This window comes from Phocoena sinus, chromosome 1 (genome assembly GCF_008692025.1).
Source record: "Phocoena sinus isolate mPhoSin1 chromosome 1, mPhoSin1.pri, whole genome shotgun sequence".
Taxonomy (NCBI): Eukaryota; Metazoa; Chordata; class Mammalia; order Artiodactyla; family Phocoenidae; genus Phocoena; species Phocoena sinus.
Genome location: NC_045763.1, coordinates 122822791 through 122848932, shown reverse-complemented (window position 1 = coordinate 122848932; position 26142 = coordinate 122822791). Strand labels below are relative to the sequence as shown.

The window sequence follows — 26142 nt, the reverse complement described above, 5'->3', positions numbered from 1 at the left end:
CTCAGCCATAAAAGGGAGCAAAATTGGGTCATTTGTAGACAGGTGTATGGATCTAGAGACTGTCATACAGAGTGAAGTAATTCAGAAAGAGAAAATCAAATATCGTATATTAACACATATATGTGGAACCTAGAAAAATGGTATAGATAAACTGGTTTGCAGGGCAGAAATAGAGACACAGATGTAGAGAATAAACGTATGGACACCAAGCAGGGAAAGTGGCTGGGGGGGGTGGGATGAATAGGGAGACTAGGATTCACATATATACACTAATATGTATAAAATAGATAACTAATAAGAACCTGCTGTATAAAAAAATAAATAAAATAAGATTGAAAATTTAGGGGGGGACCTTGAAGATGGCGGAAGAGTAAGACGCGGAGATCGCCTTCCTCCCCACGGATACACCAGAAATACATCCACACGTGGAACAACTCCTACAGAACTCCTACTGAAGGCTGGCAGAAGACCTCAGACCTCCCAAAAGGCAAGAAACTCCCCACGTAACTGGGTAGGGCAAAAGAAAAAACAGAGACAAAAGAATAAGGACGGCACCTGCACCAGTGGGAGGGAGCTGTGAAGGAGGAAAAGTTTCCACACACTAGGAAGCCCCTCCGCGGGCGGAGACTGCGGGAGGCAGAGGGGGGAGTTTCGGGACCGCGGAGTAGTGCACAGCGACGGGTGCGGAGGGCAAAGCGGGGAGATTCCTGCACAGAAGATCGGTGCCGACCAGCACTCACCAACCCGAGAGGCTTGCTGCTCACCCACCGGGGCGGGCGGGGCTGCGAGCTGAGGCTAAGGTTTTGGTTTTGGACGGAGCTCAGGGAGAGGACTGGGGTTGGCGGCTTGAACATAGCCTGAAGGGGTTAGTGCACCACGACTAGCCGGGAGGGAGTTCGGGGAAAAGCCTGCACCGGCCGAAGAGGCAAGAGACTTTTTCTTCCCTCTTTGTCTCCTGGTGCGCGAGGAGAGGGGTCTAAGAGCGCTGCTTAAAGGAACTCCAGAGACGGGCGCGAGCCGCGGCTAAAAGCGCGAACCCCAGAGACGGGCGCGAGCCGCGGCTGAGGGCGCGAGCCCCCGAGACGGGCGCGAGCCGCGGCTGAAAGCGCAAACCCCAGAGACAGGCGCGAGCCGCGGCTGAGGGCGCGAGCCCCCGAGACGGGCGCGAGCCGCGGCTAAAACCGCGGACCCCAGAGACGGGCGGGAGACGCTAAGGCTGCTGCTGCCGCCACCAAGGGGCCTGTGTGCGAGCACAGGTCACTCTCCACACCCCTCTTCCGCGGAGCCTGTGCAGCCCGCCACTGCCAGGTTCCCGGGATCCAGGGACAACTTCCTCGGGACAGCGCACGGCGGGCCTCAGGCTGGTGCAACGTCACGCCGGCCTCTGCCGCAACGTCACGCTGCCTCTGCTGCCGCAGGCCGGCCCCGCACGCAGTGCCCCTCCTTCCCCCATCCCCCAACCCCCGGCCTGAGTGAGCCGGAGGCCCCGAATCGGCGGCTCCTTTAACCCCGTCCTGTCTGAGCGAAAAAACAGACGCCCTCCAGCGACCTACACGCAGAGGCAGGGCCAAATCCAAAGCTGAGCTCCTGTGAGCTGTGAAAACAAAGAAGAGAAAGGGAAATCTCTCCCAGCAGCCACAGAAGCAGCGGATTAAAGCTCCACAATCAACTTGATATACCCTGCATCTGTGGAATACCTGAATAGACAAGGAATGATCCCAAATTGAAGAGGTGGAATTTAGGAGCGAAATCTATGATTTTTTTCCCTTTTCCTCTTTTTGTGAAGGTGTACGTGTATGCTCCTCTGTGACATCTAGTCTGTATACTCTAGCTTCCACCATTTGTCCTAGGGCTCTATCCGTCCATGACTTTTTTTTAAAAATTCTTTTTCTTAATAATTAAGTTTAATTGTAATAACTTTATTATACTTTACCTTCGTTCTTTCTTTCCTTCCTTCCCTCCCTCCTTTAGACAACGAATCACCCCAAATTGAGGAGGTGGTCTCAGGGAGCAGGATTTATGATTTTTCCCCCTTTACCTCTTTTTGTGAAGGTGTATGTGTATGCTTCTGTGTAAGATTTTCTCTGTATAGCTTTGCTTCCAACATTTGTCCTAAGGTTCTATCCGTCCCTTTTTTTTTTTCTAAATATTTTTTAATTCAATAACTATATTATACTTTATTTTATTTTTACTGTATCATCTTTCTTTCTGTCTTTTTTTCCTTCTTTCCCTCCTTCCTTCCTTCCTTCCTTCCTCCCTCCCTCCCTCCCTCCCTCCTTTCTTTCCTTCTTTGCTTCTTTCTTCCTTCCTTCCTTTCCTCCTTTCCTTCTTTCTTTCCTCATACTTCTACTAATTCTCTCTACTTTTTCTCCCTTTTATTCTGAGCCGTGTGGATGAAAGGCTCTTGGTGCTCCAGCCAGGAGTCAGGGCTCTGCCTCTGAGGTAGGAGAGCCAACTTCAGGTCACTGGTCAACAAGAGACCTCCCAGCTCCACATAATATTAAACAGCGGAAATCTCCCAGAGACCTCCATCTTAACACCAGCACCCAGCTTCACTCAACGACCAGCAAGCCACAGTGCTGGACAACCTATGCCAAACAACTAGCAAAACAGGAACGCAACCCCACCCATTAGCAGAGAGGCTGCCTAAAATCATAATAAGGCCACAGACACCCCAAAACACACCACCAGACGTGAACCTGCCCACTAGAGAGACAAGATCCAGCCTCATCCAGCACAACACAGGCACTAGTCCCCTCCACCAGGAAGCCTACACAACCCACTGAAACAACCTTAGCCACTGGAGACAGACATCAAAAACAACGGGAACTACGAACCTGCAGCCTGCAAAAAGGAGACCCCAAACACAGTAAGATAAGCAAAATGAGAAGACAGAAAAACACACAGCAGATGAAGGAGCAAGATAAAAACCCACCAGACCTAACAAATGAAGAGGAAATAGGCAATCTACCTGAAAAAGAATTCAGAATAATGATAGTAAGGATGATCCGAAATCTTGGAAGTAGAATGGACAAAATGCAAGAAACAGTTAACAAGGACCTACAAGAACTAAAGATGAAACAAGCAACGATGAACAATGCAATAAATGAAATTAAAATCACTCTAGATAGGATCAATAGCAGAATAACTGAGGCAGAAGAACGGATAAGTGACCTGGAAGATAAAGTAGTGGAAATAACTACTGCAGAGCAGAATAAAGAAAAAAGAATGAAAAGAACTGAGGACAGTCTCAGAGACCTCTGGGACAACATGAAACGCACCAACATTCGAATTATAGGGGTTCCAGAAGAAGAAGAAAGAAAGAAAGGGACTGAGAAAATATTTGAAGAGATTATAGTTGAAAACTTCCCTAATATGGGAAAGGAAATAGTTAATCAAGTCCAGGAAGCACAGAGGGTCCCATACAGGATAAATACAAGGAGAAACACGCCAAGACACATATTAATCAAACTGTCAAAAATTAAACACAAAGAAAGCATATTAAAAGCAGCAAGGGAAAAACAACAAATAACACACAAGGGAATCCCCATAAGGTTAACAGCTGATCTCTCAGCAGAAACCCTACAAGCCAGAAGGGAGTGGCAGGACATACTGAAAGTGATGAAGGAGAATAGCCTGAAACCAAGACTACTCTACCCAGCAAGGATCTCATTCACATTTGATGGAGAAATTAAAACCTTTACAGACAAGCAAAAGCTGAGAGAGTTCAGCACCACCAAACCAGCTTTACAACAAATGCTAAAGGAACTTCTCTAGACACGAAACACAAGAGAAGGAAATGACCTATAGTAGCGAACCCAAAACAATATATAAAATGGAAATAGGAACATACATATCAATAATTACCTTAAATGTAAATGGACTAAATGCTCCCACCAAAAGACACAGATTGGCTGAATGGATACAAAAACAAGACCCTTATATATGCTGTCTACAAGAGACCCACTTCAGAACTAGAGACACATACAGACTGAAAGTAAGGGGATGGAAAAAGATATTCCATGCAAATGGAAACCAAAAGAAAGCTGGAGTAGCAATTCTCATATCAGACAAAATAGACTTTAAAATAAGGACTATTAAAAGGGACAAAGAAGGACACTACATAATGATCAAGGGATCGATCCAAGAAGAAGATATAACAATTGTAAATATTTATGCACCCAACATAGGAGCACCTCAATACATAAGGCAAATACTAACAACCATAAAAGGGGAGATCAACAGTAACACATTCATAGTAGGGGACTTTAACACCCCACTTTCACCCATGGACAGATCATCCAAAATGAAAATAAATAAGGAAACACAAGCTTTAAATGATACATTAAACAAGATGGACTTAATTGATGTTTATAGGACACTCCATCCAAAAACAACAGAATACACATTTTTCTCAAGTGCTCATGGAACATTCTCCAGGATAGATCATATCTTGGGTCACAAATCAAGCCTTGGTAAATTTAAGAAAACTGAAATTGTATCAAGTATCTTTTCCGACCACAACGCCATGAGACTAGATATCAATTACAGGAAAAGATCTGTAAAAAATACAAACACATGGAGGCTAAACAATACACTACTTAATAATGAAGTGATCACTGAAGAAATCAAAGAGGAAATAAAAAAATACCTAGAAACAAATGACAATGGAGACACAACGACCCAAAACCTATGGGATGCAGCAAAAGCAGTTCTAAGGGGGAAGTTTATAGCAATACAAGCCCACCTTAAGAAGCAGGAAACATCTCGAATAAACAACCTAACCTTGCACCTCAAGCAATTAGAGAAAGAAGAACAAAAAAACCCCAAAGCTAGCAGAAGGAAAGAAATCATAAAAATCAGATCAGAAATAAATGAAAAAGAAATGAAGGAAACAATAGCAAAGATCAATAAAACTAAAAGCTGGTTCTTTGAGAAGATAAACAAAATAGATAAACCACTAGCCAGACTCATCAAGAAAAAAAGGGAGAAGACTCAAATCAATAGAATTAGAAATGAAAAAGGAGAAGTAACAACTGACACTGCAGAAATAAAAAAAATCATGAGAGATTACTACAAGCAACTCTATGCCAATAAAATGGACAATCTGGAAGAAATGGACAAATTCTTAGAAATGCACAACCTGCCAAGACTGAATCAGGAAGAAATAGAAAATATGAACAGACCAATCACAAGCACTGAAATTGAAACTGTGATTAAAAACCTTCCAACAAACAAAAGCCCAGGACCAGATGGCTTCACAGGTGAATTCTATCAAACGTTTAGAGAAGAGCTAACACCTATCCTTCTCAAACTCTTCCAAAATATAGCAGAGGGAGGAACACTCCCAAATTCCTTCTACGAAGCCACCATCACCTTGATACCAAAACCAGACAAGGATGTCACAAAGAAAGAAAACTACAGGCCAATATCACTGATGAACATAGATGCAAAAATCCTCAACAAAATACTAGCAAACAGAATCCAACAGCACATTAAAAGGATCATACACCATGATCAAGTGGGGTTTATTCCAGGAATGCAAGGATTCTTCAATATACGCAAATCTATCAATGTGATAAACTATATTAACAAATTGAAGGAGAAAAACCATATGATCATCTCAATAGATGCAGAGAAAGCTTTCGACAAAATTCAACACCCATTTATGATAAAAACCCTCCAGAAAGTAGGCATAGAGGGAACTTTCCTAAACATAATAAAAGCCATATATGACAAGCCCACAGCAAACATCATCCTCAATGGTGAAAAACTGAAAGCATTTCCACTAAGATCAGGAACAAGACAAGGTTGCCCACTCTCACCACTCTTATTCAACATAGTTTTGGAAGTTTTAGCCACAGCAATCAGAGAAGAAAAGGAAATAAAAGGAATCCAAATCGGAAAAGAAGAAGTAAAGCTATCACTGTTTGCAGATGACATGATACTATACATAGAGAATCCTAAAGATGCTACCAGAAAACTACTAGAGCTAATCAATGAATTTGGTAAAGTAGCAGGATACAAAATTAATGCACAGAAATCTCTGGCATTCCTATATACTAATGATGAAAAATCTGAAAGTGAAATCAAGAAAACACTCCCATTTACCATTGCAACAAAAAGAATAAAATATCTAGGAATAAACCTACCTAAGGATACGAAAGACCTGTATGCAGAAAATTATAAGACACTGATGAAAGAAATTAAAGATGATACAAATAGATGGAGAGATATACCATGTTCTTGGATGGGAAGAATCAACATTGTGAAAATGACTCTACTACCCAAAGCAATCTACAGATTCAATGCAATCCCTATCAAACTACCACTGGCATTTTTCACAGAACTAGAACAAAAAATTTCGCAATTTGTATGGAAACACAAAAGACCCCGAATAGCCAAAGCAATCTTTAGAACGAAAAAAGGAGCTGGAGGAATAAGGCTCCCTGACTTCAGACTATATTACAAAGCAACAGTAATCAAGACAGTATGGTACTGGCACAAAAACAGAAAGACAGATCAGTGGAACAGGATAGAAAGCCCAGAGATAAACCCACGCACATATGGACACCTTATCTTTGATAAAGGAGGCAGGAATGTACAGTGGAGAAAGGACAGCCTCTTCAATAAATGGTGCTGGGAAAACTGGACAGGTACATGTAAAAGTATGAGATTAGATCACTCCCTAACACCATACACAAAAATAAGCTCAAAATGGATTAAAGACCTAAATGTAAGGCCAGAAACTATCAAACTCTTAGAAGAAAACATAGGAAGAACACTCTATGACATAAATCACAGCAAGATCCTTTCTGACCCACCTCCTAGAGTAATGGAAATAAAAACAAAAATAAACAAATGGGACCTAATGAAACTTCAAAGCTTTTGCACAGCAAAGGAAACCATAACCAAGACCAAAAGACAACCCTCAGAATGGGAGAAAACATTTGCAAATGAAGCAACTGACAAAGGATTAATCTCCAAAATTTACAAGCAGCTCATGCAGCTCAATAACAAAAAAACAAACAACCCCATCCAAAAATGGGCAGAAGATCTAAATAGACATTTCTCCAAAGAAGATATACAGAATGCCAACAAACACATGAAAGAATGCTCAACATCATTAATCATTAGAGAAATGCAAATCAAAACTACAATGAGATATCATCTCACACCAGTCAGAATGGCCATCATCAAAAAATCAAGAAACAATAAATGCTGGAGAGGGTGTGGAGAAAAGGGGACACTCTTGCACTGCTGGTGGGAATGTGAATTGGTTCAGCCACTGTGGAGAACAGTATGGAGGTTCCTTAAAAAACTACAAATAGAATTACCATATGACCCAGCAATCCCACTACTTGGCATATACCCTGAGAAAACCAAAATTCAAAGAGAGTCATGTACCAAAATGTTCATTGCAGCTCTATTTACAATAGCCAGGACATGGAAACAACCTAAGCGCCCATCATCGGATGAATGGATAAAGAAGATGTGGCACATATACACAATGGAATATTACTCAGCCTTAAAAAGAAATGAAATTGAGCTATTTGTAATGAGATGGATAGACCTAGAATCTGTCATACAGAGTGAAGTAAGTCAGAAAGAAAAAGACAAATACCGTATGCTAACACATATATATGGAATTTAAGGGAAAAAAATGTCATGAAGAACCTAGGGGTAAGATAGGAATAAAGACGCAGACCTACTGGAGAACGGACTTAAGGATATGGGGAGGGGGAAGGGTGAGTTTTGACAGGGCGAGAGAGAGTCATGGACATATACACACTAACAAACGTAGTAAGGTAGATAGCTGGGGGGAAGCAGCCGCAAGGCACAGGGATATTAGCTCGGTGCTTTGTGACAGCCTGGAAGGGTGGGATGGGGAGAGTGGGAGGGAGGGAGACGCAAGAGGGAAGACATATGGGAACATATGTATATGTATAGCTGATTCACTTTGTTGTAAAGCAGAAACTAACACACCATTGTAAAGCAATTATACCCCAATAAAGATGTTTAAAAAAAAAAAAAATGCTGCAAACTATAAATGCTGAAGGGATTGTGGAGAAGTTCGTACCCTCGGTTCTAAGGGAGACATGGTAAGAGCCACTAATGAAAACACAATGGAGGTGCTTTGAAAAGGTAAACATTGAGCTACTAGTCAATCAGTCACACCCACTGCTGGGCCTATCACCTGAGAAAATGAGAACCAAAAAGTCACAGGCTGGCAATCTTGCACTCCAGCAATATTTAATATAGCCAACACTTGGAAGCAACGAAAATGTCCATCAACAGAGGAATGCACCAAGAAGTGGTCCATATACACAATGGAATATTACTCCAATAAAAATATAAATTAAATTTAAAAAACAAACAAAAGTAAGGAGGCATCAGCTTTTGGGGGTTTATCCGGGTACATTCCACTCTAATTTATAACCGAGGAAGACCACTGGCCGGTAGCTCTGTTTCCCTAGTACCAGCATGGGGAACAAAGAAAGGCTGCCGCAATCTGGCCGTTACCTGCAAAAACAGCTTTAAAGCCTGTGCTAATGGTCACTTCATGTGAACAAGTACTGCAGGGCTGCAAATGAAACCTGCCCTCAAAATGTTTTGAGGGAGGTAATGGCCAATAAATTTCAAAATGTAACACATACTCTAAGAAAACACTTTGAAGAGCTAAGCTGTAATCACAGTTTGAAAAATAAAAAGAACATGGCTTAAAGCTCAATTTCAAAGGATTGTGAGTCATATGCAAATTCAACCACAAAGAGGTATCAGCTCACACCAGTCAGAATATCCATCAGCAAGAAAACTACAAACAATAAATGCTGAAGCCATAAAAAGAAACGAAATTGAGCTATTTGTAATGAGGTGGATAGACCTAGAGTCTGTCATACAGAGTGAAGTAAGTCAGAAAGAGGGAGACAAATACCGTATGCTAACACATATACATGGAATTTAAGGGGAAAAAATGTCATGAAGAACCTAAGGGTAAAACAGGAATAAAGACACAGACCTACTAGAGAATGGACTTGAGGATATGGGGAGGGGGAAGGGTAAGCTGTGACAAAGGGAGAGAGAGGCATGGACATATATACACTACCAAAAGTAAGGTAGATAGCTAGTGGGAAGCAGCAGCAGAGCACAGGGAGATCAGCTCGGTGCTTTGTGACCGGCTGGAGGGGTGGGATAGGGAGAGTGGGAGGGAGGGAGATGCAAGAGGGAAGTGATATGGGAACATATGTATATGTATAACTGATTCATTTTGTTGTAAAGCACAAGCTAGCACACCATTGTAAAGCAATTATACTCCAATAAAGATGTTAAAAATAAATAAGTAAAAAAAAAAAAAAAAAAAAAAAAAGATTGAAAATTTAAAAAAATAGAAAAAGTTCTTCTCTTCCCATAGACATATTTATATGAATTATTTCTATGCTTATATCTGTAAATACAAAAAAAGGAATAAAACCTACCTTGAACCAAAAAAAGAAAAAAAAAAAAAAACAGAACCCACCAGTTATAAAGACGAAAACCCTATCAGGACACTTGCTCCAGTGGTAAACAATTTTGAAGTTGGTCAGAGGTGGGGAATCGTCTCCCATGCAGCCAGCAGCACCCCCGCAAGGAGCGTTCTCATTGCAAAGCTGGGGGACTGCGAGGAGGCGTCTCTGAGTAAACGTGAGCTGAGCCCCAGGCCAGCTGCTGCTAAACTGTTCCCACCCTTCCCAGGTAAAACACCTGAATGTGTGCAAAGACTTTAAAGCCTAGAGGAAAAGGGCTTGGAGTCACACCAGCGACAGCACGCAGGCCCAAGTTGGTGCCTGCAGGCCAGCCAGGATGGTACTGGCCCTGGGCGCTCTTCTGGAAGCTTTCCATTTCCCTGCCTGAGGTAACCCTCCTGTCCTGGCCCCCACTGCTTTTTTCCTTCCTCACCTCTGCCCGGGGAGAAGTTCCAACGGCAGGTATTGGTAACACACCGTCTTCTTTTTTTTTTTTTTTGGTACGTGGACCTCTCACTGTTGTGGCCTCTCCCGTTGCGGAGCACAGGTTCCAGACGCGCAGGCTTAGCGGCCACGGCTCACGGGCCCAGCCGCTCTGCGGCATGTGGGATCTTCCCGTACCGGGGCACGAACCCGTATCCCCTGCATCGGCAGGCGAACTCTCAACCACTGCGCCACAAGGGGAGCTCCACACATCGTCTTCTTTAGCAGATGGCAGACTGGCAACTCCTGAAGAAAGTCCAGGAGAGCCCCACTCACACTGGGCCACCCACAAAGCCGTGGTCCCTCACTCCCTCCCACCAGCCCAGCCCACAGACTGCTGACGGGACAGAGAATATGGCGTCAGGCACAGCTGCAGGGGATCTGGCTGCCTAGTGGGGGGTCTTTATATTGACCTCAACCCAGGCACACCTGGGGAGGGCTGGCCCGCCAGGTCAGCCAATCCTCACCCAACAAGGGCTCATAGTTGCAGAAAATGGGCCTTGCTGCACCGGCCAGGTCGAAGGAACAAGTTCTGAGAGTCAGGATAGACAAGGGGCTGCAGCTCTGGCTTGTTTTCTAATCATTTTATCTGGTCCATGAGTGGGAGACAATTCAAGAAAACCCTCTCCTAATGAGAAGAAGCCAGGAGTCAAGCAGAGGAGGGGTGGTGGGTGGAGACATAGGCCTGGTGCCCCAGCTGCAGTGGAAGCCTCTGGAAGACCAGGCGGAGTGAGGCCACACAGAGTGAAACCCAGGGTCACAGACCTGTTGGAGCTGCTGTTTTGTTAGTTCAAGCCCTGCTCTGCGGTGCTCTGGGTCAGCTCTGACCAACAGGTGAGCTGGGGGTGCTCTGCAATGAAGGCTATGTGCATGGTTCCTGTGTTCCCACCCCTGCTGGGGTACCTGCTCAGGCGAGCTCCGTATCCTGGAAGGGCCCTGCCCATGAGAGCCCCATGGGCTGCTGGGTGCCAGCCCAGTTGAGCTCCATATCCTGGGAGGGGACTGACCACGAGAGCCCTGTGGGCTGCTGGTTACCTGGTAAAGGACATCAGGACAGTCCGTGAAGCCACCGAGGATATATATCGAGTAGTTCCTAATTCCTACACAATGCTTGTCATTTGACTCTCCACTTGCACCTGTTATTCTGTATTAGACTTAAAAGATACCTTCTTCTGTATTCCATTAGTCCTAGAGTCACAAGAAACTTTAGCTTTTGACTGGCAGGACTCAACATACAACAAAAAGAATACTGCTGGGCCGTCCTACCACAAGGGTTCAAAAATTCCCCCACCATCTTCAGGGAAACTTTAGCTAAAGACCTAAAAGATCTACCTCTGGAGAAGGAAACCCTCCTTCAATATGCAGACAACATTCTGATCACCAGCCCTACTAAGGAGGTCTCTGAACTACGCAGCCAATAAAGGATAGAAGGTGTCCAAGAAAAAGGCTCAAATATCACAGACTAAGGTGACCTGCCTGGGCTTCATTCTCACAGAAGGTCGATGAAGTGCATCTCAGGAAAGGGAAGAAACCATTTGCAGCCTTACCCTTCCTAAAACAAGAAGACAGCTTAAGGGTTCCTGGAGAGGCCGGGGATTGCTGCATCTGGATCCCTAACTGCAGTCTAATAGCTGGGCCTCTATATGAAACATTGAAAGGAAAAGATGATGATCCTTTTGAATAGAATCCAGAAGCGGCCTTTCAAGAATGGAATGAGCAGTTAATTCAGGCCCTGGCCCTGGCCCTCCCAAATTTAGCTAAACCCTTTGACCTTTACATTCCCGGTAGAAGGTGAATCGCCCTTGGAGTATTAGTGCAAAAACTCGGACCACTTGAAATGGAACAACTCAAGAATGCCCTCCAGGTAGAAGAAACTACGGTAACCAAGAGCTGGGCCCGCCGCCCCATCCAGCCAGGATACTGGTGGTATCTAAAAACCTGTAAATCAGCAGCCCGCAAGGTCAGCTGCCTGCTAAGGGAAAAGGACCCCACGTGGTGATCCTAACCACCTACCTTGCCTTGAAGTTGCAGGGGTCGCTCCGTGGGCACGCTGACCTCGAGTGAGGAGGCCCTCAAGCTCCAACCTCCAGAGAGACAACTGGGGGCCCCCATGACGACTCGTGTGAGCATCACTCGACCTGGAGCTTCTCTTCCGGAAAACAACAAGAGTGTGCCCCAAAAGAGCAGACTACTGCTTGCAGGACTTACTGCATCCAGAGGGGAGCTAATAAGCTTGGCAGGGGAACTGTATATCACGCTGTCACCATAGGAAAGCCACCAGACACCACGGTGATGGTGGCCAATGAGACTGGCTGGACTCCTAGCTACTTCAAAAGTCCGTTGACTCAGTGGCCATCATGGTCCTGGATCACCACCGGCCTTGGACTGTCTGTGAGTTGACCAGGCAGGACTCTGACACCTGGTTCTGTTTTTAAGTTAATTCAGTGGCCTAACTGAAGAAAGCACAGACTACTGGTCAGAGCATCTAGGCTGGCAGAAACCGTCAGCCTAAGGTGGCCGAACAAATGTGGGGCCGGGGTAAAACCGCCACTCTAGCGTCTCTGCACATCTCTTTCCTGGACCCTTAAAGGTCGTTAGAATTTATAACACTTCCAATGCTGGTGCTCAGGCGGACGAACAGTGAGGCAGGAGCCCTGGGGACAATCAACCTCACCTGGAGGCTGCTGAGGAGAAGTTCTGCCCCTCCCCGCCAGGTATGAGGACTCCCAACTCAGCAGGAAGCATTTACAGAAGAGGGGTCTGCACCCTCAGCGCCCCAAGAATGAGGAACGGGACAAAAGGCAGAGGAGGAGTTTGCCACCGGCAAAGCCCATGAAAAATTCCTGGAGATAAAAATAGAATCTGGGCAATAAAGTAAAGTCTAACCTTTTTTTCCTTTGTGCTTTGCCTAATTTCACTTGCTCCTAAAGTTCCGCAGGCAGAGGCCTCACACCTGGCACTGCAGAGCCGATTTCCTAGTGCAAAATGGCTGGGCCGACACCTCAGCTCGCGGGGCCCCGTGCAGACTCCGCGACATAGAGCCTGAGCTCCAGCCAACCCGCCCCTCGAGAGCTCCGCCCCCTCCCTCCCGCTGACGCTGCCGGGATCCCTACACAGCAGCCCGGCCCACAGCCCGCGGGGGAGCGCATGCTCTCACCTCTCCATTCTCTGATCAAAATATAAAGTTTTCCTTTGCTTCTGAACCAAACTCAGTCTCGTTCTGTTGACTCCAATGACGCTGGGCAGGGGGACCCTTGTTGGGACCCACTCTGGAGGATGAGTAACAGAAATTGAGAACATTGTAACTTCAATGAATAGATGTGTGAGCCAAACTGTTATTAACATAGAGCAGTGTATAAGGCTCGTGTAAAATAAGATGTTTCTAACACTTCCATTTGATGTTTCCATAACTTTACTATAAGCAAGTTCAGTGGAGGGGTTTGTCTTATTTGTCAGGTCAACATTAGAGAAATGAAGTGATTTCTTTCCAAGGATGTACATCTAATAATCTTGGCTGAAGCTTCAATCTTGTTTTGAATGCTTTTCCATTGAATATGATATCTCTCTTTCAGCTCCCCCATTTCTGAGAAGTATAAAATCTTATAATTTATTATTACCAAAGGGGAAACGCGGGAGGAGGGATAAATTAAGAGTTTGGGATAAACACATACACACTGCTATGTATAAAATAGATCATCAACAAGGAACTACTGTATAGCCCAGGGAACTACACTCAATATTTTGTAATAACCTATAAGGGGAAATATTCTGAAAAACAATAGATATCTATATCTACATCATCTATCAACGACAGATAAAACGAAACATAAAGGAGGCCGATGGTGAGCGCTTCTGACCCTGAAGACTTCAATCATCTAAAGCTTGGAATCTGCCTACTGCCCAAGGCCTTTAATGAACATACACATACCCGTAGCTTAAAAATTTCCCAGTTTGTGTTTCCGGGAGACACTGATTTGGAAAAATCTCCCGTGTTCTCCTTACATGCAGGGGATTCTTCCTACAGCTAAAACATGCCTGTGACACCCAAAAGATGGTACACCGTTTGATCAGGAAGAGTTTGGAAAAGACACGTCATCTCCTCATATCCTGGTAGTCGGGTTCACCCCTCCAACCTCTTTCCTAACAAGCTCCCCACTTGGAGAATCAGCACCTTTAAACTCCTGTTTCGTACAGTTTGCAATTTGTCCGGAGGATGATTGGGAAGAGGGGGAACCAATGAGAGACTAGCTCTAGGTGTTTGGACAAGCACATGTCACTCTAATTTCCAATCAGGAAGAAGAATTAACCAAAGGCTCAGCCTGCCCCACCGGAACCAGAATAAGACCTGAAGCAATCCTGCAGTTTTGCGGCCAGTGCACAAAAAAGCGAGTTGAAAAATGGAGCTCAGGGGCACTGCAATTCACAAACCTGCAGAGTTATAAAGGACAACTACCGTCCAAAAATATATGGAGGTAAGGCAACCAAAAAGATCTGAAAGCAAGGCATAATTGCAGGAAACAGTTTTCAAGACGTAGATTGGACTCGCCTTCAAAGCACATGAAAAGTGGCAGAACTTCGCCAGTGATACAGTTGGCCAAAAAGGGCATATGTGTTTTTCCTAAATACATTCAGAAAAATCGCATACGCGCTTTTCGGCCAACCAAACAAGCAGGCAATGCAAATCAGCACTACAAAGAAGTCTCACTTCACACTGGTCAAAAGGGCCATCCTGGAAAAGTGTAAAAACCACAAATGCAGGACAGGCCATGGAGAAAAGGGAGCCTTGTTACGCTGATGGGGGGGATGTAAATTGCCAATGGCCACTCTGCAGAAGTGTATGGTGTTTCCTGAAATATCTAAAAAACAGAGCTACAGAGCATAGGGCACTTCCACTCATGGGCATATATCTTGGGAAAACCAAAAATCGACAGGACACAGGCACCCCAAGTTTAGTGCTGCTCTGTTTACAAGAATCTCGACTTGGGTACACCTTAAATATCCCAGGAAAGAGAAAAATGGATAAAGAAGTTGTGGTACTTACGTACAACGGAATATCACTCAGCCATGAAATCAATGTCATAAGGCCAGTAGCAGCATAATGAGTGGATTTAGGTACAATGATTCTAAGTGAAATAAGTCAGACAGAAAAAGAAACTTATCATAAGATATCACTTAGAGGGGGAATCTAAAAATTGCTACACATGAACTGAATTATAAAACAGAACAGAGTCACACGTTTAGAAAACACACTTATGGCTGCTTAAGGGGAAAGGTGAGGTGAGGTGCTGCATAAAAGAAGAGTTTGAAATTAGCACAGATACCGTTCGATAAACCAAATATGTAACGGAAAAGACCTACCCATTGCTCAATGAACTGGACTCACCGGAGAGAAGAATATATCTGAGTAGTAAGAATCTTTTTTTTTTTTTTTTTGCGGTACGTGGGCCTCTCACTGTTGTGGCCTCTCCCACTGCGGAGCACAGGCTCCGGACGCGCAGGCCCAGCAGCCATGGCTCACGGGCCCAGCCGCTCCGCAGCATGTGGGATCTTCCCGGACCGGGGCACGAACCCGTGTCCCCTGCATCGGCAGGCGGACTCTCCACCACTGCGCCACCAGGGAAGCCCTAGTAAGAATCTTAAAACGTGTATATTGATATCTCTCTGTAAGTAAATGAAGTGGGTGTAAAGCAGCATGAACACAGCATTGAAAATCAGCTAAACCCCACTATAAAAATAAATTACAAACAAAAACAAAAACAAGGACAGTGAAAGTGAGAAAAATTCTTACAAAATTCATTCAGGGGCTGTGATGCAACCTGGATTGACCACATCTAGACCCACAGCTGGATGAGACATAGGCTGGACACTCTTGGGGCTGAGAGGATTGGTGAGTTTGGGTGAGCAAATGCAGACCCTTTGAAGTCATACTGCATGGTACCCATTCCATGGGTCCCAACTCTCCAGATTCAGCTAAAACATGCATGGCAAACCCAGAGGATGGTACACCGTGTGATCAGGAAAGGTTTCTAAGACGCACCTCATCTATTCATCTCCTGGTGCTCGGGTTCGCCATTCCAGCCATTTTACTAACAATCTCCCCACTTGGAGAATCAGCACTTTTAACCTCCTGTTTCGTACAGTTTGCAATTTGTCCAGAGGATGAACGGGAAGAGGGGGATCCGATGAGAGACCAGCTCTAGGTGTTCGGACAGGCATATGTCACTCTAATTTCCAATCAGGAAGAAGAATTAACCAAAGGCTCAACTTGCTCCCTGGAACCAGAATAGAGTCTGAAGCGATCCTGCAGATTTGCGGCCAGGTCCCAAAAAAGCGAGTTGAAAAATGGAGCTCAGGGGCACTGCAATTCACAAACCTGCAGGGTTATAAGTGATAACTATCGTCCAAAAATATAAAGAGGTAAGGCAATCAAAAGGATTTGAAAGCAAGGCAGAATTGCAGGAAACAGTTTTTAAGACGTAGATTGGACTTGCCTTGAAAGCACATGAAAAGCAGCAGAACTTTGCCAATGATGCAGTTGTCCAAAAAGAGCGTATGCATTTTTCCTGAATATATTTGTAAAAATATAAAAATCCTTTATCCTGATATATATATATGTAAATACATACACACACATATATATGGTAATATATCCACAAAGTAAAAAAAATTAGCTATACTAAAGAGTATACAGTAAAAACTAAATATTTACCATGTGTATTCCCAACGTTATCACCCAAAGGCAATCACTTCTAATGGTTTCTTACGTATCCTTAAGCAGTCCATGCACATAACAAATTAACACACACACACAAAAGTATATGTGTATTCTCTCTCCAATTAAAAAAAAATAGCATATGCTGCAAACTGTTCTCCATTTTGTTTTTATCACTGTATCTTAGAGACTATTCTATATTAGTACAGAGGTATCTGCCTCGTAAAAAAATTTTTTAAATTAAAGGCACAAAACAAAATAGTTTCAGGGCCTAGAGTAAATTACTTTTGAGGAAGGCTAAACAGATATTATGGGGAACTTATTGGTTATTAGGAGTATAAAGAGGAATTAGAAATCATTTCTACCTTCTAGGAGTCACATATTAGGAAATACACTCACATAAACAATTTAGCAATTGTTAATATCGTATGATGTGATATTATGCTATACAGTGGCAGCACAAAGGATTAAGTAATCAACTCTACTTGTGCCAGGAACAAATGTTAAGCACTTCATGGGCATTAACCCATATATGACTTACCACAACCCTATTACGTGCCTGCAGGGGGTCTTTATTAGTCAGGGTTTGATTAGAAGTTCCGCCAGTTGAGAGACTGCACTAAGATGCAAAAGTTGCCCTGCTATATATTTACCAATAAAACAATCACTTATAAAACTAGTCATCAGATATCCCTCCTCATGTAATATCTTTCTGTTCCCATTAGCCTATTTGCAAATTCATTCCAAATTGTTTGCAAAATGAAACTGCAAATCTATTGCAGAAGATGTAGGACTTTCATGAAGTCATGGAAAGTAATAGTGGAGAATTCCTCAAATCACAAGCAAAGCCAGAAGAATATTATAAATATAACATTGTTATGGAAGTATACTATTTAATAATTGAGGAAGACAAACTCCAAAAGGGTAGTGGCATTTCACAAGAAAATGATTTGAATGCAAAAGAAAGGAAAAGTAAAATATCTGTTTCATATATCATGGTAAGCAAAGGCAAAAGCCTGGAGTAGATAAACAAAAGATAACAACAGAGTGGTACCAATAAGTGTACCACTACAGAAAATCATCAAGTCAAAATGGAAGAGAACAAAAGAAGGAATCAAGAAATAACAAAACAGCCAGAAAACAATTAACAAAATGGCAACAGTAAGTCCATACCTACCAATAATTACTTTAAATGTAAAGGATTAAATTATCTAATCAAAAGACATAGAGTTCTTGGGACTTCCCTGGTGGTCCAGTGGTTAAGACTTGGCGATTCCACTACAGTTCTGCAGCCTGTGGAAGGAAAACCACATGCACAGAAAGATAGACAAAATGAAAAGGCAGAGGACATTGTACCAGATGAAGGAACAAAATAAAACCCCAGAAAAACAACTAAATGAAGTGGAGATAGGCAACCTTCCAGAAAAAGAATTCAGAATAATGATAGTGAACATGATCCAGGACCTTGGAAAAAGAATGGAGGCAAAGATTGAGAAGACGCAAGAAATGTTTAACAAAGACCTAGAAGAATTAAAAAAAAAAACACCTAGAAGAATTAAAGAACAAACAAACAGACATGAACAATACAATAACTGAAATGAAAAATACACTAGAAGGAATCAATAGCAGAATAACTGAGGCAGAAGAATGGATATGTGACCTGGAAGACAGAATGGTGGAATTCACTGCCACAGAACAGAATAAAGAAAAAAGAATGAAAAGAAATGAAGACAGCCTAAAAGACCACTAGAACAACATTAAACACAACAACATTCGCATGATACGGGTCCCAGAAGGAGAAGAGAGAGAGAAAGAACCAGAGAAAATATTTGAAGAGATTATAGTGAAAAACTTCCCTAACATGGGAAAGGAAATAGCCACCCAAACCCAGGAAGCGCAGAGAGTCCCATACAGGATAAACCCAAGGAGAAACACGCCAAGACACATAGTAATCATACTGACAGAAATTAAAAACAAAGAAAAATTATATTGAAAGCAGCAGGGAAAAATGACAAATAACATACAAGGGAACTCCCATAAGGTTAACAGCTGATTTCTCAGCAGAAACTCTACAAGCCAGAAGAGAGTGGCACGATATATTTAAAGTGATGAAAGGGAAGAACCTACAACCAAGATTACAATACCCGGCAAGAATCTCATTCAGATTTGATGGAGAGATCAAAAGCTTTACAGATAAGCAAAAGCTAAGAGAATTCAGCACCACGAAACCAGCTCTACAACAAATGCTAAAGGAAATTCTCTAGGTGGGAAACACAAGAAAAGAAAAGGACCTACAAAAACAAACCCATAACAATTAAGAAAATGGTAACAGGAACATCCATATTGATAATTATCTTAAACGTGAATGGATTAAATGCTCCAACCAAAAGACACAGGCTCGCTGAACAGATACAAAAACAAGACCCATATATATGCTGTGTACAAGAGACCCACAACAGATGTAGGGACACATACAGACTGAAAGTGAGGGGATGGAAAAAGATATTCTATGCAAATGGAAATCAAAAGAAAGCTGGAGTAGAAATACTCAGATAAAATAGACGTTAAAATAAAGAATGTTACAAGAGACAAGGAAGGACACTACATAATGAGCAAGGGATCAATCCAAGAAGAAGATATAACAATTATAAATATATATGCACCCAACACTGGAGCACCTCAATACATAAGGCAACTGCTAACAGCTATAAAAGAGGAATTTGACAGTAACACAATAATAGTGGGGGACTTTAACACCTCACTTCCACCAATGGACAGATCATCTAGACAGAAAATTAATAAGAAAACACAAGCTTTAAGTAACACAACAGACCAGATAGATTTAATTGATATTTATAGGACATGCCATCCAAAAACAGGAGATTACACTTTCTTCTCAAGTGCACATGGAACATTCTCCAGGACTGATCACATCTCGGGTCACAAATCAAGCCTTGGTAAATTTAAGAAAACCAAAGTCATATCAAGCATCTTTTCTGACCACAACGTTATGAGATTAGAAATCAAATACAGGGTAAAAAACGTAAAAAACACAAACACATGGAGGCTAAACAGTACATCACTAAATAACCAAGAGATCACTGAAGAAATCAAAGAAGACATCAAAAACTACCTACAGGCAAATGACAATGAAAACACGACGATCCAAAATCTATAGGATGCAGCCAAAGCAGTTCTAAGAGGGAAGTTTATAGCAATATAAGCCTACCTCAACAAACAAGAAAAATCTCAAATAAACAATCTAACCTTACACCTAAAGGAACTAGAGAAAGAAGAACAAACAAAATCTAAAGTTAGTAGAAGGAAAGAAATCATAAAGATCAGAGCAGAAATAAATGAAATAGAAACAAAGAAAACAAAAGCAAAGGTCAATAAAACTAAAAGCTGGTTCTTTGAGAAGATAAACAAAATTGATAAACCTTTAGCCAGACTCATCAAGAAAAAGAGGGAGAGGACTCAAATCAATAAAATTAGAAATGAAAAAGGAGAAGTTACAACGGACACCGCAGAAATACAAAGCATCATGAGAGACTACTACAAGCAACTCTATGCCAATAAAATGGACAACCTGGAAGAAATGGAGAAATTCTTAGAAAGCTATAACCTTCCAAGACTGAACCAGGAAGAAATAGAAAATATGAACAGACCAATCACAAGTAATGAAATTGAAACTGTGATTAAAAATCTTCCAACAAATAAAAGTCCAGGAACAGTGATTAAAAATCTTCCAACAAATAAAAGTCCATGAACAGATGGCTTCAGAAGTGAATTCTATCAAATATTTAGAGAAGAGCTAACACCCATCCTTCTCAAACTATTCCAAAAAATTGCAGAGGAAGGAACACTCCCAAACTCATTCTATGAGGCCACCATCACCCTGATAACAAAACCAGACAAAGATACTAAAAAACAGAAAATTACAGACCAATATCACTGATGAAATTAGATGCAAAAATCCTCAACAAAATACTAGCAAACAGAATCCAACAACACATTAAAGGGATCATACACCATGAACAAGTGGGATGCAAGGATTTTCAATATACACAAAGCAATCAATGTGATACATCATATTAACAAACTGAAGAATAAAAACCATATAATCATCTCAATAGATGCAGAAAAAGCTTTTGACAAAATTCAACACCCACTTATGACAAAAACTCTCCAGAAAGTGGGCAAGGAGGGAACCTACCTCAACATAATAAAGGCCATATACGACAAACCCACAGCAAACATCATTCTCAATGGTGAAAAACTGAAAGCATTTCCTCTAAGATCAGGAACAAGACAAGGATGTCCACTCTCCCCACTATTATTCAACATAGTTTTGTAAGTCCTAGCCACGGCAATCAGAGAAGAAAAAGAAATAAAAGGAATAATAATTGGAAAAGAAGAAGTAAAACTGTCACTGTTTGCAGAAGACATACTATACACAGAGAATCCTAACGATGCCACCAGAAAACTACTAGAGCTAATCAATGAATTTGTTAAAGTTGCAGGATACAGAATTAATGCATAGAAATATCTTGCATTCCTATACACTAACAACAAAAGATCAGAAATAGAAATTAAGGAAACAATCCCATTCACCATTGCAATAAAAAGAATAAAATACCTAGGAATAAACCTACCTAAGGAGACAAAAGACCTGCATTCAGAAAACTATAAGACACTGATGAAAGAAATCAAAGATGACACAAACAGATGGAGAGATATACGACGTTCTTGGATTGGAAGAATCAATATTGTGAAAATGACTATACTACCCAAAGCAATCTACCGATTCAATGCAATCCCTATCAAATTACCAGTGGCATTTTTTACAGAACTAGAACAAAAAATCTTAAAATTTGTATGGAGACAGAAAAGACCCTGAATAGCCAAAGCAGTCTTGAGGGAATAAAACAGAGCTGGAGGAATCAGACTCCCTGACTTCATAGTATACTACAAAGTTACAGTAATCAAGACAATATGGTACTGGCACAAAAACAGAAATATAGATCAATGGAACAGGATAGAAAGTCCAGAGATAAACCCATGCAACTACGGTCAACTAATCTGTGACAAAGGAGGCAAGGATATACAATGGAGAAAAGACAGTCTCTTCAATAAGTGGTGCTGGGAAACCCAGACAGTTACATGGAAAAGAATGAAATTAGAGCACTCCCTAACACCATACACAAAAATAAAAACAAAATGGATTAGAGACCTAAATGTAATACAAGACACTATAAACCTCTTAGCAGAAAACATAGGAAGAACACTCTTTGATATAAATCACAGCAAGATCTTTTTTGATCCACCTCCTAGTGTAATGGAAATAAAAACAAAAGTAAACAAATGGGGCCTCATGAAACTTAAAAGCTCTTGCACAGCAAAGGAAACTACAAACAAGACAAAAAGAAAACCCTCAGAATGGGAGAAAATATTTGCTAACAAATCAACGGACAAAGGATTAATCTCCAAAATATATAAACAGCTCATACAGCTCAATATTAAAAAAACAAAGAACCCAATCAAAAAATGGGCAGAAGACCTAAATAGACATTTCTCCAAAGAAGACATATATATGGCCAAGAAGCACGTGAAAAGCTGCTCAACATCACTAATTATTAGAGCAATACAAATCAAAATTACAATGACGTATCACGTCGCACCAGTTAGAATGGGCATCATCAGAAAATCTACAAACAACAAATGCTGGAGAGGGTGTGGAGAAAAGGGAACCCTCTTGCACTGTTGGTGGGAATGTAAATTAATATAGCCACTATGGAGAACAGTATGGAGGCTCCTTAAAAAACTAAAAGTAGAATTACCATAGGACCCAGCAATCCCACTACTGGGCATATACCCAGAGAAAAACATAATTCAAAAAGACACATGCACCCCAATGTTCATTGCAGCACTCTTTACAATAGCCAGGTTATGGAAGCAAACTAAATGCCCATCGACAGAGGAATGGATAAAGAAGATGTGGTACATATATACAATGGAATATTACTCAGCCATAAAAAGGAACGGAATTGGGTCAGTTGTAGAGACGTGGATGAATCTAGAGACTGTCACACAGAGTGAAGTAAGTCAGAAAGAGAAAAACAAATATCGCATATTAATGCATGTATGTGGAACCTAGAAAAATGGTACAGATAAACCAGTTTGCAGAGCAGAAATAGAGAGACAGATCTAGACAACAAACGTATGGACACCAAGAGGGGAAAGTGGTGGTGGGTGTGGTGTGATGAATTAGGAGATTGGGATTGACATATATACACTAATATGTGTAAAATAGGTAAGTAATAAGAACCTGCTGTATAAAAAAATAAATAAAATTAAAAAAAAAAGACTCCGTGATTCCACTGCATGGGGCACAGGTTCAATCCTTCGTCGGCGAACTAAGATCTCACATGCCACATGGCGCAGAAAAAGAAAAAAAAAAAAAGGAAGACACAGAGTGTCTGGTGTCTGAATGGATTACAGAAACAATAAGACCTTAGTAACTATATGCTGCCTATAAGAGACTCACTGAAGATTTAAGGAAACACACAGATTAAAAGTGAAGAGATGGAAAAAGTTATTCTTTATAAATGGAAACCAAAAGAAAGCAGGAGTAGCTATACTTAAATCAGATAAAACAGACTTTAAGCCAAAGACTGCAATAAGAAACTAGGAAGGTCATTATACAGTGATAAAGGGATCAATGCAAAAACAGGATATAACATTTGTAAATACTTATGCAACCAAAATATGAGCACCTAAATATATAAAGCAAATATGAACAGACCTGAAGGGAGAAATGGCAACATAGTAATAGTAAGGGACTTTAATAGTCCCTTTCAACAACGGATAGGTAATACAGACAGAAAATTAATAAGGAAACATTGCACTCCAACTACATTAGACCAGATGGCTTTACTGGCGAATTCTACCAAACATTTAAAGAATTAATACGAATCCTTCTCAGACTCTTCCAAAAAATAGAAAAGGAAGGAACACTTCCAAATTCATTTAATGAGGCCAGCATTAACCTGATACCAAAATAAGACAAAGATGCCATGAGAAAAAAAAAAATTACAGATCAGTATCCCTAATAAACACAGATGCAAAAATCCTCAACAAAATATTGGCAAACCAAATTCAACAATATATTGAAAGGACCGTGTACCATGATCAAGTGGGATTTATTCCAGGAATGCAAGGATGGTTCACAATCTGCATATCAATCAATTTGATATCCCTCACTAACAAAATGAAGACAAAAATCATATGATCATGTCAATAGATGTAGAAAAAGCATTTACAAAATTCAACATACATTCATGATAAAAACTTTGAACAAAGTGGTATAGAAGGAGTGTACCTCATAATAAAGGCCATTAGGACAAGCCTCCAGGTAACATCATACTCAATGGTGGAAAGCTGAAAGCTTTTTCTCTAAGATCAGGAACAAGAAAAGGATGCCTACTCTTGCTACTTTTCCTCAACATAGTACTGGAAGTCCTAACCAAAGCAATTAGGCAAGAAAAAGAAATACAAAGCATTCAAATTGAAAAGGAAGAAGTAAAATTGTCTTTTTTGCAGATGACATAATATTATACATAGAAACCCCCAAGGGTTCTTTCAAAAAACTGTTAGAACTAATAAATGAATTCAGTAAAGTTGCAGAATACAAAATCAATATACAAAAATTAGTTGTATTTAAAAACACTGACAATGAGCTATCCAAAAGAGAAAATAAGAAAACAATACCATTTACAACTGCATCAAAAGAAATAAAATACCTAGGAAAAAATTTAACCAAAGAAATAAAAAAATTGTATAATGAAAACTATAAAATATTGATGAAAAAGTGGAAGAAGACACAAGTAAGTGGGAAGTTATTCTGTGCTCATGGATTGGGAGAATTAATATTGTTAAAATGTTCATACTACCTAAAGAAATCTCAAATTCAATGCAATACCTACAGGACTCCAATGGCATTTTTCATAGAAATAGAATAAACAATTCTAAACTTCATATGTAACTACCAAAGGCCCCAAATAGTGAAAGCAATCTTGAGAAAGAACAAAGTTGGAAGTATCACATGTCCTGATTTTAAACTATATTACAAAGGTATAGTAATCTAAACAGTATGGTATTGGCATAAAAACAGACACATAGATCAATGGGACAGAATAGAGAGCCCAGAAATAAACCCATGCATATTTGGTCAATTAACAAAGGAGCCAAGAATATACAATGGGGAAAAAATAGTCTCTTCAATAAATGGTGTTGGGAAAACTGACAGCCACAAGAATGAAACTGGACCTCTATCTGATATCATATACAAAAATCAATTCAAAATGGATTAAAGACTTGAATGTAAGACCAGAAACCATAAAACTCCCAGAAAAAAAGCATAGGGAGTAAGTTCTTTGACATCAGTCTTGTTGATGGTGTTTTAGGGTTTGTCATCAAAAGCAGAGGCAACAAAAGCAAAAAATAAACAAGTGAGACTACATCAAATTAAAAGTTTCTGCACAGCAAAGGAAACCAGTAGTAAAATGAAATGGCCACCTATGGAATGTGAGAAAATATTTGCAAATCATATATTTGATAAGGGATTAATACACAAAATATATAAAGAACACATAAAAACTGGGCAGAGGAACTGAATAGATATTTTTCCAAAGACATACAAAAGGCCAACAGGTACATGAAAAGGTGCCCAGGATCACTAATCATCAGGGAAATGCAAATCAAAACCACAATGAGGGGACTTCCCTGGTGGTGCAGTGGTTAAGAATCCGCTGCCAATGCAGGGGACACAGGTTCGATGCCTGGTCCAGGAAGATCCCACATGCCATGGAGCAACTAAGCCCATGTGCCACAACTACTGAGCCTGCAATCTAGAGCCCACGAGCCACAACTACTGAGCCCACATACCACAACTACTGAAGCCTGCACACACCAACTATTGAAGCCTGCACACCTAGAGCCCATGCTACACAACAAAGACAAGTCACCGCAATGAGAAACCCACACACTGCAACGAAGAGTAGCCCCCGCTTGCTGCAACTACAGAAAGCCCGCGTGCAGCAACTAAGACCCAACACAGACAAAAAAATATAAATAAATTAAAAATTTTAAAAACTCCTTATCTTAAAAAACAAATGAAAAAACCCTACTCAATGTAAAAGTTGTGAGCTAAGTTTTATTCAGGGACCTTAGAGAGGACTATAGCACAGGAGACAGCCTCTCAGTAGCTCTGAGGGGCTGCTCTGAAGAGGTAGGGGAAGAGCCAGGATATACATGATTTGTGGGGTTGGGAAATACATGTAGTCAAGCATGTATCTTGGTAAAAGATGACTGCTAATCACAAAGAACAGATATCTAAAGTTAGTAATTGTAATGCTTTTCTGCGTATGGGAAGATTCAAACATT

The 26142-nt window shown here is 41.2% G+C and overlaps 1 protein-coding gene across 4 annotated transcripts in view; it reads right to left on the bottom strand.

The window, feature by feature from the left end:
• The window catches only part of LOC116754474 (double C2-like domain-containing protein alpha), a 67704-nt gene that overhangs the window by 30125 nt on the left and 11437 nt on the right, over window positions 1-26142 (bottom strand). The window contains exons 1-2 of one of the 4 annotated variants that reach the window (XR_004350072.1): window positions 11022-11806; window positions 9937-10232 (exon numbers count right to left, since the gene is read on the bottom strand). The exons of 1 other annotated variant lie outside the window; for it this stretch is intronic. Coding sequence is in view for 1 of the 3 variants with exons in the window: in XM_032633184.1 (XP_032489075.1) it covers window positions 13144-13151 (8 nt within the window). In the remaining 2 variants the exon portion in view is untranslated. Of the gene's footprint in view, window positions 1-9936; window positions 13580-15027; window positions 15110-26142 lie in introns of those variants that run through there. 2 more of the 4 variants (XM_032633184.1, XR_004350082.1) reach the window with 2 other exon arrangements.